This window comes from Clarias gariepinus, chromosome 5 (genome assembly GCF_024256425.1).
Source record: "Clarias gariepinus isolate MV-2021 ecotype Netherlands chromosome 5, CGAR_prim_01v2, whole genome shotgun sequence".
Classification (NCBI taxonomy): Eukaryota; Metazoa; Chordata; class Actinopteri; order Siluriformes; family Clariidae; genus Clarias; species Clarias gariepinus.
The window spans coordinates 3,918,345-3,932,379 of record NC_071104.1 but is presented as its reverse complement, the minus strand read 5'-3'; the positions used below and the strand labels follow the sequence as shown (position 1 = coordinate 3,932,379).

General features: G+C 40.2%; 1 protein-coding gene across 1 annotated transcript in view; it reads left to right on the top strand.

Annotated features, from left to right (window-relative positions):
* The first annotated feature begins 677 nt into the window (after positions 1-677).
* LOC128524461 (nuclear factor 7, brain-like) overlaps positions 678-14,035 on the top strand; it is a 561,325-nt gene continuing 547,967 nt past the window's right edge. Inside the window, exon 1 of the mRNA XM_053497039.1 lies at positions 678-1,135. Within this exon, the coding sequence (XP_053353014.1) occupies positions 737-1,135 (399 nt within the window). The 5' untranslated portion in view covers positions 678-736. The remainder of the gene's footprint in view (positions 1,136-14,035) is intronic.

Sequence of the window (14,035 nt, the reverse complement as noted above, 5' to 3'; positions counted from 1 at the left end):
CTAGTATTTAGCAATTATGAGCAAGATAAGATCTGGGCAAGTTTTTAGACTTTAAAATACATGACCAAGACAACAGTTCTTTATAAAGAAACGAGACCACACATGTATTTGACTAATCTACGATACATGAAACTATGCTACTTAAACGCACACACACACACACACACACACACACACACACACACACACACAGTTTGGAAGGTGAAAATTAATGAAGTTATTATAGTACTGTCTAGTACATCTGGTTGGAGTTTTTAATACTTTATATAAAGTAAATTTGCATGAGCTCTGATCATGCTACCAATTTCTCATGTTTACCAACGTTTTTTGAATAAAGCCAGCTTTAAATTAACATCAAACATTACATATTTTACCCAATCATTCTTAACTTTATTTAATAAAAGGGGTTTGTAAATTCTGATTACACCTTTAAAGTTATGCAGAATAATCAAACATATACACGGGAATAAAAGATACTGAGTAAATATATGTAAATACATTTTGCCCAACTGGCACACCTTAAAGATGTTTAAAATAGTGTATGCCTTTGTTCATTAAAAGGCATGTGCTCTGGAGGTCAATGAGTGTCTCTGTAAAAGGAAGTGATTATTTACTCAAGGCCATGTTTTGTATCCTGAAAAAAAAAAAAAAAAAATCACGGTGTGATTACTTTTTACTAAAGTGAAAGTGAAACTCTGAGCATTTCGACTGGCGAGAACAAAAGCAGCTAAATAAAATGGCTTCTAAGTTTTCCGAGGAGGATTTCTCCTGTCCTGTGTGCTGTGAAATCTTCAAAGATCCTGTTGTTCTGCTCTGCAGTCACAGTATGTGTAAAGTGTGTTTGCAGCAGTTCTGGGAGACCAAAGGATCCAGAGAATGTCCTGTTTGTAGGAGGAAGTCGTCTATTGATAATCCTCCCATGAGCCTGGCTTTAAGGAACCTGTGTGAGACTTTCTTACAGGAGAAAAGTCAAAGATCTTCATCAGCGTCAGAAACAGTCTGCAGTCTGCACAGTGAGAAACTCAAACTCTTCTGTCTAGACGATCAACAGCCGGTGTGTGTGGTGTGTCGGACTTCAAGAAAACACACCAACCATAAATTCCGCCCCATTGACGAGGAAGTAACATACTGTAAGGTAAATATTACAGCGAGTGCAGAATTATTAGGCAAATGAGTATTTTGTCCACATCATTCGCTTTATGCATGTTGTCTTACTCCAAGCTGTATAGGCTTGAAAGCCTACTACCAATTAAGCATATTAGGTGATGTGCATCTCTGTAATAAGAAGGGGTGTGGTCTAATGACATCAACACCCTGTATCAGGTGTGCATAATTATTAGGCAACTTCCTTTCCTTTGGCAAAATGGGTCAAAAGAAGGACTTGACAGGCTCAGAAAAGTCAAAAATAGTGAGATATCATGCAGTGGGATGCAGCACTCTTAAAATTGCAAAGCTTCTAAATCGTGATCATCGAACAATCAAGCGTTTCATTCAAAATAGTCTCAGGGTTGCAAGAAGCGTGTGGAAAAACCAAGGCGCAAAATAACTGCCCATGAACTGAGAAAAGTCAAGCGTGCAGCTGCCAAGATGCCACTTGCCACCAGTTTGGCCATATTTCAGAGCTGCAACATCACTGGAGTGCCCAAAAGCACAAGGTGTGCAATACTCAGAGACATGGCCAAGGTAAGAAAGGCTGAAAGACGACCACCACTGAACAAGACACAAGCTGAAACGTCAAGACTGGGCCAAGAAATATCTCAAGACTGATTTTTCTAAGGTTTTATGGACTGATAAAATGAGAGTGAGTCTTGATGGGCCAGATGGATGGGCCCGTGGCTGGACTGGTAAAGAGCAGAGAGCTCCAGTCCGACTCAGACGCCAGCAAGGTGGAGGTGGAGTACTGGTTTGGGCTGGTATCATCAAAGATGAGCTTGTGGGGCCTTTTCGGGTTGAGGATGGAGTCAAGCTCAACTCCCAGTCCTACTGCCAGTTTCTGGAAGACACCTACTTCAAGCAGAGGTACAGGAAGAAGTCTGCATCCTTCAAGAAAAACATGATTTTCATGCAGGACAATGCTCCATCACACGCGTCCAAGTACTCCACAGCGTGGCTGGCAAGAAAGGGTATAAAAGAAGAAAAACTAATGACATGGCCCCCTTGTTCACCTGATCTGAACCACATTGAGAACCTGTGGTCCATCATCAAATGTGAGATTTATAAGGAGGGAAAACAGTACACCTCTCTGAACAGTGTCTGGGAGTATGAGGCGCCGTATAGGGCTTAAATCAAACTTTACTCACGCACACACATATGAAACACTTGCATACACATATATGAAACACTCACACATACATATATACTACTAACTGCTCAAACAACTACATATGAAACACTTGCATACACATATATGAAACACTCACACATACATATATACTACTAACTGCTCAAACAACTACATATGAAATGCGCGCGCACATACATACATACTTTCCGCGCACATACATACATACTTTCCGCGCATATACATACATACTTTCCGCGCACATACATACATACTTTCCGCGCACATACATACATACATACTTTCCGCGCATATACATACACACTTTCCGCGCACACGCACGCACACACACACATACATACTTTCTGTGCACGCGCACAAAGCCAACTGTAGCGGTGTAGGGAACGAGTGAACAACGGATCTTTAGTTTAGCGGAAAAGGGAATGGATAATTTCCTATAAGTCATTACATATCGCTGGAGTGTGAAAAAATTTTACTCGAAAAAGAATTTATATTTTTATTATAATTATTATCGAGGCGAGGACATCATATAAATAGGACACAATAATTTACATTTTGATTTAATAAAGAAACCATTCGTATTATATAGGCTAGTAATCTGTAAAAATAAATAAATAAATAATACGTTTTATTTTTTTTATGGTATCAGTTTTTGTTTCAATAAATAATCTATATTTAATGTCCGTAGCGTGAAATTTCCACAGCAGCAGGTATCTGAGGTGCTTGTGTTACCATGGTAACGCAAAGAGGAAGTGACGTTACATGGTGTTCTGAATGGTGGAATTTTGTAGAGTGAAGTTCCCTTTTCAGACATTTCCTGCGCAGGGAGTAGGGTGTAGGGAGTAGTCATTTCAATGTATATGAACTTCATTCTCCCTGATTAGTAGTAGCGTTTCTTAAATAGACCGTTAATGGACAGTTTAGAAGACAACGAGTGATTTATTTATCACCACAAAAGTGGGTGATATGGGGGGTCGGAACAATGTTTGTCCCGTGGGATTCCGATGAGTTATTGTTCATATTAGCGAAGGCGAGGAAACACATTTCACAAAACAGTATTTCTTTCTGTTGTAGGATCCGACATATTAGCCACAGATTCCGTGCTTTAATTTTCTTTTTGCAAATCATCACCTGCGTTTTCTGCCGCTGAAATATTCAGACATTATGTGGATAGTTCTGAATACGCCATGTGATTGAGCAGTGATGATACAAACCAGTACTACCATTCAGGGAGAATGAAGCGACAAGTCCGTCTACACTGAAATGCCTTCCGGTTACACTGAAATGCCTTCCTTTTACACTGAAATGCCTTCCGGTTACACTGAAATGCCTTTCTTTTACACTGAAATGCCTTCCGGTTACACTGAAATGCCTTCCTTTTACACTGAAATGCCTTCCGGTTACACTGAGAATCTCATAGGTGAATGTGCGAGAAGAGTTTGTATGTGTGTGCGCGGAAAGTATGTATGTATGTGCGTGAAAAGTATGTATGTATGTGCGCGGAAAGTATGTATGTGTGTGCGTGAAAAGTATGTATGTATGTGCGCGGAAAGTATGTATGTGTGTGCGCGGAAAGTATGTATGTGTGTGCGCGGAAAGTATGTATGTATGTGCGCGCGCATTTCATATGTAGTTGTAGGTGCATGTTATTCACAAGTTCTGACGCGTGTCTTTTGTTACACAGTGTCACTGACGACATCAGACGTTTCGTTGATTTCTTTGTCTCTTGTTTATTTTCAACATCAAAAACAACGGTTGTTACAGTTTCTTGCATAAATCCACTGTAGTCACGACAAGTCGCTTGCTGTGTTCTGTAGCTTCGATAAATTACAGTTACAACAACTTATTTTACTGTATTCCTTTTAGCTTACTGTCTCATGTTATCACGGTCAAAAGCTTGTGTGCTCCACACCTTTCTATATCCTTCCGTGTCTTAACAACAACTACAACTAACGTGCGTGATAGACATGGAACTGCATAACTGTGGGATGATGTCACAGAACAACCCATGAAATGATGTCACAATACAAATTATATGTATGATACTTAATGCTTAATGCTTAACTAATAAACTGAAATAAGACAAACATAACAACAAATCACAAGAATGAAATATGGCCCTTACATTTCCAGCCCCTAATTGACAGGCAGGAAGACTGACAATTACACACATTTTTTGTTTTGTTGTTTTTTCTTTTTTTTACAATTGGGCCACAACATTTACTATTGGAGTAAAATTTGAATTAACTTTCTTAACACTTTAGACATTTGTTAACGGTTTAACTTAAGGTATTCATATCGCTGCGTACCAAATGAAAGGAACATGACTACTTTATTAGGTAATTAACAGTCCATTTTACATATCAGGCACAGCTTATCGATGGGTCTTTCCAGGGTACTGGTTTTTGTTCTGACCAGTACACGTCTCACAAGTCCTTTTTTATCAGGGAACAATTTCGTGATCCGTCCGACGACCCGTGAATTTCTTGGAGAAGACTCATCAATTATTAGAACTACGTCTCCAATCGAGAGGTTTTTTCTCACCTGAGACCATTTTTGGCGCTCCTGAAGCAAGGGCAAGTATTCACGCACCCATTGCTTCCAGAATAGGTCGGCAAGGTACTGAATTTGCTTCCACTTGCGACGTGCGTAAATGTCCTCTTTTTTGAAAAGACCAGGAGGCAAGTTTGGCTGTTTTTTCATCAGCAGCAGGTGGTTAGGTGTCAGGGGCTCCAGGTCTGTGGGATCGTCTGTAGCGGTGGTAAGGGGACGGTCATTCATTATAGCTTCCACCTCACACAGGAATGTATGCAAGCTCTCATCGTTTAGTGTTTGTTCTTTTAGTACAGACCTCAAGATTTTTTTAACTGACCTTATCTGCCTTTCCCATATTCCACCGAAGTGAGACCCAGCAGGAGGATTAAATATCCATTGTATCCCCTTTTGCATGAGGACGCCTTCAATTTTTGACTGATTCCACTGTTGGATAGCTTTACGCAATTCAGTCTCAGCGCCTATGAAGTTTGTTCCATTATCACTTCTCATAACTGACACCTGGCCTCTTCTGCACATGAAGCGTCGAATAGCATTTAAGCAGGAGTCTGTATCTAATGACTGCGCGACTTCAATGTGCACGGCTCTTGTTGTCAGACAAGTAAACAATACGCCATATGTTTTAACATTACTTCTACCCCGTTTGACCTCGAAGGGTCCAAAATAGTCAACTCCTACGTTAGTGAACGGTGGGTGATCTGGTGTTATTCTATCGCGTGGCAGTTCTGACATTTTTTGTTCACTATTCTTCGCTCTGATCTTTCTGCATGTCACACAACTGGACAAAAACTTTCTCACAAGGGAATTTGCTGTCGGAATCCAGTATTTCTGCCGCAATTTTGAAAGCATATAATTCCTTCCACAATGTACGACTATTACTTGCCCACTTGGTGAGGTGAAACCCTCCACTTGCGCACAGTTTGGTGAGATTACTATATAGCGCAACTGCTTGACTATGACTAGAGACAGACTTCAAGCAGTCGTCTACATAAAAGTTTTTAAGTACTGTGTTGACTGCCTCGGCAGATGCATTGCTGCGGTTTTCTTCTGCTGTTTTCCTAAGGGCGAAGTTAGCTACACTTGGAGATGATTTTGCACCAAACAAATGAACAACCATTTTATACTCAACCAAGTCCTGACTCACGTCTCCATTCGGCCACCACAGAAAACGCAACAAGTCTGTGTCCTTTTCCGGAACTCTGACCTGATAGTACATGGCTTCCACATCTGCCATCATGGCAACTTCTTCTTGTCTAAAGCGTGCGAGCACCCCAATGAGTGAGTTTGTCAGGTCGGGTCCCTGCAGAAGCTCGCTATTTAATGATATTCCCTGATAGCTGGCAGCACAGTCAAAGACTACCCATAGCTTTTTCTTTTGAGGATGGTACACACCATGGTGAGGTATGTACCACACTTGCCCGTCTTGTCGACTTAGGTGAGGTGTGGGGACCTTGACTGCATGACCCTTCTCAAACATGTCATTCATGAAGTTTAAATACTCTTTGTGAAAGGAGCGGTTATGCTTAAACTTCCGTTTGAGGTTCAGTGCACGCTGCATGGCTGCGCTTCGGTTATTGGGCATTTGAATAGCTGCTTTCTTAAATGGGAGACCGATGTAGAAGTGATTATCGGTAAATTGCAGGGAGTTAGTTACAGAGTCTAAAAACTGATAGTCCTCTTGTGACAACTCAGCTTTGTCATCACAGTTCCGTTCAGGAAAATCATGGTTGTACTGTTGTATCAGCATTTGTTCCACACTTTCGATGGAGACTCTGTTGACTGCAACGCTCACTTGCTCATTGTCACATGTGCCTTCCTCGACCGACTCTCGAAGAGGTCCATTTATGGTCCATCCAAGAGCAGTCTTTACTGCATATGGCCCATTGTGCCTGCTGTTAATTACTCGCCATGGTTCTAGGAGCCTGTGCTCTTTGTTACCTATGATAATTTCAACTCCAGCATTAATGTAAGGCAGTTTTACTTCGCTGAGGTATGGCCACTTATCAATGTCGTGCTGTTGTGGAATATTTTCCACTGAGACTGGGATACTCTTTTGTGTGAACACTTTGGGGAGTTCAACAAAGGTGTTTTCTTCCAGACTGCTAACCTCTAGATCAGTAAGCACATAACTTTCTACTTGTTTCCTCGCGTTCATGGTGCTTAACATGATGTCAATTTTTTTACCTTGTACGTTTAATCGCCTTGCTAGTGACTCTGTACAAAAGGTAGCAGAGCTACCTGGGTCCATAAAGGCGTATACTTTTACTGTCTTGTTGCCTTTCTTGGACTTTATTTTTACAGGTACTATGGAGAGAATACAGTCATCTCCAGCCCCGATACACGCACTCGTTTCGTGAATTGCTGTAACAGGCAATGTTTGAACTGGTTCGGTTTCGTCAGCCTTTACGATCGCTTGAGCTGTGTCCTTTGCTGCAATGTGTAGCATGCGAGGATGTTTCTTTGAGCACAACTGACATGTAATTTTCTTCGTGCAGTCTTTGCTTAAATGTCCTTTTACTAAACAGCCAAAGCAGAATCCATTCTTTTTTAGAAAGTCCAATTTGACCTTATATGTCTCATTGTTAAACTTGTGGCATTCGTCTAGGGTATGATCTTGCTTACAGGATGCACAAGGTTTAGTGAAGGCACTAATAACTAACGCACCACTACTCTTTACTGTAATTAAGTCTCTATGATTTTTACCAACCTGTTTTACGCCGGTCGCAAAGCTGCTACCTCTCTTTTCTTCCATTTTTTGCTTGAATCCTGAAGGGGATTTGTTGCTGTGCTTTTTACCACTAGTCGTTGTACCACTAGTCGAAACGTTCAGGTCTCCAAAAAGTGGGTTAGACATTACCTTTGCTTCCCGTTCTACGAATTTCATCAGCTGCACGAACTTAGCTGTTTCTTCATTGCGCTCTTCGTACTCGTATACGTGGCTTCTCCATTTTTCACGCAATTTGTAGGGCAGTTTTGAGGCAACACTCCTCAAGTTGGTAGCATTGTCTAGCTCATCCATGTAGTTAATGCTTGACATGGTATTGTAACATTTTACTAGGAACAGGGAAAAAGTTTTGTGCGACTTTCCGTCCTCTGACTTTATTTCCGGCCAGTTGAGTGCCTTTTGCATCAGCGTTGTAGCGATTATTTGTCTATTTCCGAAATTATCATGTAACAGTTTCATAGCCTCTGCGTAACCACGATGTTCTGGCATGAGCTGGCAGCTTCTCACTAGGTCCTTAGGCTGTCCTTCAGTATACTGCTCGAGGAAGAACAGCCTTTCATGATTGCTATCAGTGTTGGTCTCGAGGGCATATTTAAAAGCTCTTACGAAGGACGTGAACTCAAGAGGGTCACCATAGAATGGAGGAACGTTGCGCGGAGGTAAGGAATGTTGCCTCTGACTCTTTGCAAACATTTCTGTAAAATCTGCCTGAAGTGGCATCCTACCCTGAGGCTCCACTATGTCAGTGTTGTAAAGTGAGTGTTCGTTACCTTGGGTGGGCCGTTCCATTAGGGTGCTTGACATTATGGGTTTGGTACTCACTGGCATGCTTAAGTGGGTTGCTCGGAGGCGTGATGGCAGCTCGAGGTATTCCGTTGCCGAACTGTGGTTGCAGTGGTCGTTTTTCTCTGGTTCCGGGGGGCGTGCACCACTCGTTTCGACGACCACGCTCCGTCTGGCAGGATGTTGTTTTTTGCGGTTCTGGTAAGAATTTAGTTCAGCATCGGCCATTGCAAGCGCCGTTTCCATTTCCAGCCTTTCCTTTTGTGCCTTTAATTGTGCTTGTTTAGCCTTTAGTTGTGCTTCCTCCAGCTCCAGCCGATCTCTCAAAGTTGCTGCTTTAGCCAGCAAAGCTGCTCTGTTGGCTTCTGCCTTTTTTAGTCGAGCTTCGGATGCTGCTGACGTTAAGGACCTCTTGGATGCCGCTGACGTTACCCTTCCGTGCCTTTGGGGGGCGGGCGTCTTGCGCTCCACCATTGACACACTGTCGTTTGGCGAAACTCCATCGTCACCTGTTTGAGACAACTTAAAGCGATTACTAGTGTCCGCGATCCACGACTCCACTCTTACCATGAATTCTGAGCAGCGCGTTAATCTAGGGTGAAACCAGTGGTGCTGATCGGTTTCACGCTCTTCATCCTTTGCGCACGATCGCACTGTTACATTACTTTCAATAAAGTCATTTAGCAGCGCTTTGTATTGGCGGCGCTTGGCTTTAACGTCATTCAAATTACAAGCATTGTCCATAAGCGCCTCTAGTTCATTGTATAATACAGTCAACTGACTCCACTTGCCTTCTCTGGCGCTCTTCAGTTCGTCGAGCACCATCACCTGCTCAGATTCGGCGATAGCGGCGTTGTCCTCGCCGTGTGACATGGTGAAGTTTAAGGCAGGCAAGTCCTCTTCTCGCTTTCGGTTTCGGTTGATGCGCGTTTTTGAAGTCGCACGCGCGCTCTTCACAATCTTAAATCACTTATCTTCATTTCTGCGGCGGAGCCAAGCTTTTGACTTTAATGTAGGTGCATGTTATTCACAAGTTCTGACGCGTGTCTTTTGTTACACAGTGTCACTGACGACATCAGACGTTTCGTTGATTTCTTTGTCTCTTGTTTATTTTCAACATCAAAAACAACGGTTGTTACAGTTTCTTGCATAAATCCACTGTAGTCACGACAAGTCGCTTGCTGTGTTCTGTAGCTTCGATAAATTACAGTTACAACAACTTATTTTACTGTATTCCTTTTAGCTTACTGTCTCATGTTATCACGGTCAAAAGCTTGTGTGCTCCACACCTTTCTATATCCTTCCGTGTCTTAACAACAACTACAACTAACATGCGTGATAGACATGGAACTGTGTGTGAGTGTTTCATATATGTGTGAGTGTTTCATATATGTGTATGCAAGTGTTTCATATGTAGTTGTTTGAGCAGTTAGTAGTATATATGTATGTGTGAGTGTTTCATATATGTGTATGCAAGTGTTTCATATGTGTGTGCATGAGTAAAGTTTGATTTAAGCCCTATACGGCGCCTCATATGGGAGGCTGTGGATGCTGCTGCACGCAATGTTGATGGTGAACAGATCAAAACACAATCCATGACAGAATCCATGGATGGCAGGCTTTTGAGTGTCCTTGCAAAGAAAGGTGGCTATATTGGTCACTGATTTGGTCACTGATTTGTTTTTGTTTTGTTTTTGAATGTCAGAAATGTATATTTGTGAATGTGGAGATGTTATATTAGTTTCACTGGTAAAAATAAATAATTGAAATGGGTATATATTTGTTTTTTGTTAAGTTGCCTAATAATTATGCACAGTAATGGTCACCTGCACACACAGATATCCCCCTAAAATAGCTAATACTAAAAACAAACTAAAAGCTACTTCCAAAAATATTCAACTTTGATATAAATGAGTTTTTTGGGTTCATTGAGAACATGGTTGTTCAATAATAAAATTATTCCTCAAAAATACAACTTGCCTAATAATTCTGCACTCCCTGTATATACCTGTGAATTTATTTGTCATATGATAAATAAAGGAAAAAGAACCTTTATCCTCCCTAAATTATCTACAATGTAAAAGTAAAAAAATAAGGTGTGATAATTAAATGACATAATTTTTTTCTTTTTATTAGTTTATTCATATGATAACTACACTCTAAAAAGAAATGTTTAGACTTAACAAAAAAAATTAACGCAACGTTTTGCATTAGTCTTTTTAAGTTATGACAACTTCATTTGAAATTATTTTGAACCAACAAGCTTTTTTTGCGTTGGGGGAATTAGCTTTTCCTCTTCAGTCAAAGATTTTAATTACCCCTTACTTATTATCTGTTAGACAAAAGGCAAGTTTTTAAGTTGATAACTCGTATAAATTATGTTGCTCCAAATGGCTTTACCATAATGTTTTAAAGCAATTTTATATGTTGTTTTATTACTATAATAATTTATACAAAATTTCAAATAGCAACCATTTAAAAAATTAAGTGACTCCAAATAGATTTTTTTTTTCAGGTTTCTTTTTATGTAGGGTTTTTTGGTTTTTGTTAATGTAGTAGATAAAAAAAAGACATTAGTTCAACTATTATTTTTGTGCAATTAGCTTTTATTTTCAACTGCAGTTGAGTATGTGAACAAATTATATATAAATCTTGCACAAAATGCAAATAAAAAACTCTAAATTCAACTGGTCCTCATTAAGAATAACTAAGCATAATAAATTATGCTATCACAAAAAAGTTAGGCAAATCTCTATAAATATAACAGTCAAAAGTCAAGTAGCATGTCATAGAACATTCCAAAAGACTAAGCTCTGAATGACACCAGTCATTTCCAATGAGAGAGATAAATTTACAGTTTGCACTCACAGCCCATTTTTTAAAACAATATTGACAAACTTAACACACTAATCTAATTAGATTGATAATGTCTATTGAATAACTATTGATGCAAAATATTAATTTCAGGTGGACACATACACCTCAGTGATACTGTCAGAATCACAATGCTAACATTTTACATACCCTTTAATGTTATGAAAAATACCACAAAACCCAGACAAATATTAACGTTGAATTGTATTATATTATAAAAGTAACTAAAATACAGGCAAACTAAAATAAAAGAAACACTCTGCTTTTACTTCTTTGCTACTACAATTTGCCTACGGTGGAAGCACACAGCCATCTATGTGAATAAACAAAAGACTTTTAAAAACTGTGGCTGTGACTGAAATTAGTTAACATTATGTAGCTTACAGTCAAATGGTCAAATTAGCAAAACTTGAATAATGTTTTTCCAAACAGCTCTCTTGCTGAGCAGATATCTCAATGAAACAAGTGCAAATTCATTACCTTAGTAGAACTATTAGATGTAAATTGAAGTGTTACTCACCATGAAATTCTGTTTATATTGAGTTTGGTTAGCCTATAAGTCTGCTAACAAACAATCTTACCACTGGAACACGTCCAGGCATAGGGGGTAGGATATAACTTAAAAAAAATTTACTTATTATGGCAACTTTTTAAAGTTAAGACAACTTAAATTTTGTTTTCAACCCATTAACAATTCAATTTGAGTTTAAATTACATGCAAAATTAAGTTAATATAATTACCAGCATTATTATTTGATCACAACTTATAAAAATAAAGTTTGCAACTTAGAAAGTTCATCTAAATCAATTAATTAGAATGTTTAACTGTCACGAACTGGGTGTATTGGCAGGTGTTGAACGCCGTGGGCGGAAGGAGCAGGCATAGAGGCAGAGGGGTTGTGTAATCAAAAGGAGTCTTTTAATTATGGTTAAACACAAAGTATAAATAAAGACACAAACAAAGGAACAAACAAACTCAAACAATACTTAACCTTGTGCTAACAGGGGCTCTCTGGCTAAACACATAACAGGACACAAACGGTGCGTGGAGCTGAAACTGGACGAGAGGGGGAAGGGAGACGCGAGAGGGGGAAGGGAGACGCAAGAGGGGGAAGGGAGACGCGTAGAGACGCTAGAGGGAGACGCGTAGAGACGCTAGAGGGAGACGCGTAGAGACGCTAGAGGGAGACGCGTAGAGACGCTAGAGGGAGACGCGTAGAGACGCTAGAGGGAGACGCGTAGAGACACTAGACCAAGAGAGAGACGGGACGAGGGCTAAAGACATGGCAATCAGCTAGGCATGGCTTTTAGCTAAACATGGTTAAGCAGTGCTTAACCATGGCAGTTAGCTACACATACACCTAGCTAAGCATGTCTTTAGCTTAACACACACTAGAGAATGGGGGCACAGAAACACAGACAGAGGATACCCAGTGGCTAGGCGAGGCAGCCCTCCAAGACTAAGCGAGGCGGCACTAACAAGCTAGTCGGTACTCCAAAGCTAGGAGGGGCAGCACTCTAAAGCTAGGCGCACTGGGACACTAGGGGGAGAGGAAACACAGGACAGCTAGAGACACAAAGGGGCTATGGCTAAAAGCATGCTAGTTACTGTAACTCAACATAGATCTTAGCTAAACACGCTCCTAGCCAAACACACACCTAACTACTTACCTGCTCTAGCTAAACACAAGAACACAGGAGGACAGGACTGAATCAGCTCCACTAACACAGACACACTGTGTTAGATACACAGAAACATTGCCAATAAGAGAGCCCAGGTCAACACAACTAAAATCAAAGTACAAACTAAACAAATAACAAAACAGAACAAAATGCCCACACAAATGACAGTGGTGTTACCAAAAATGCTCGACCCAGTTTCTTCTTCTTCTTCTGGTGTTTTATGGCGGTTGGCAAACCAGCTTTATGGTGCATTACCGCCACCAACTGGACTGGAGTGTGGATCAGGATGTATGCATTTATTAATATGATGGGTATAGAAATGTATTATGTATATTCTATATTATTTTACTTAATTCACATTCTTGTATAAACTTGATAATATCATCGTATATCTTATTAGCTGTTTTCCCCAATAAACCAGGTAAAGAAAAGTCCTGCTGATTCGCCTTTTTCATTGACTAAAAAGGCGATATCTCTCTTTGTTATATTTGGTACATTGGAGTAGAACATGTTCAACTGTTTCTTGTTGATTACAGTGTCTACATTCCCCAGTCGGGTGCTTGCCAATTCTATATAATGTGCTGTTGAGTCCAGTGTGTCCAATTCTAAGGCGTGTAATGATATTTTCTTCCCTACGATTCCTACTCCCTATTCTCCCGGCATCTACTGATTTTTGTATATTGTGTAAGTGTCTGCCTGTTTCATGGTCATCCCAATATGTCTGCCAAACGGATTGTGTATATTTCCTGATGTATACTTTCGCTTCGGCTTTACTTAACGGAACACACAGATCTATTTCCTTTATTCTTAGGGATTGTTTGGCCAGAATATCCACCTTCTCATTTCCCTCCACTCCAGTATGAGCAGGAACCCAAATGAATTGTGTAGATATGCCCTTAACTTTCAGATCGTACATTTTGCAAAATATATTATAGACAATATCCATCCTGGCTGATGACCTACCAGATTTTATACTTTCAAGTGCTGAAAAACTGTCAGATGCAATGACACTATTATGTATTTCCATTTCTTCTATCCAATTTAGGGCCAGTAGTATTGCCAGTAACTCTGTAGTGTATACTGAGAGATGGTTGGTTACTCTTTTCTTAACATAG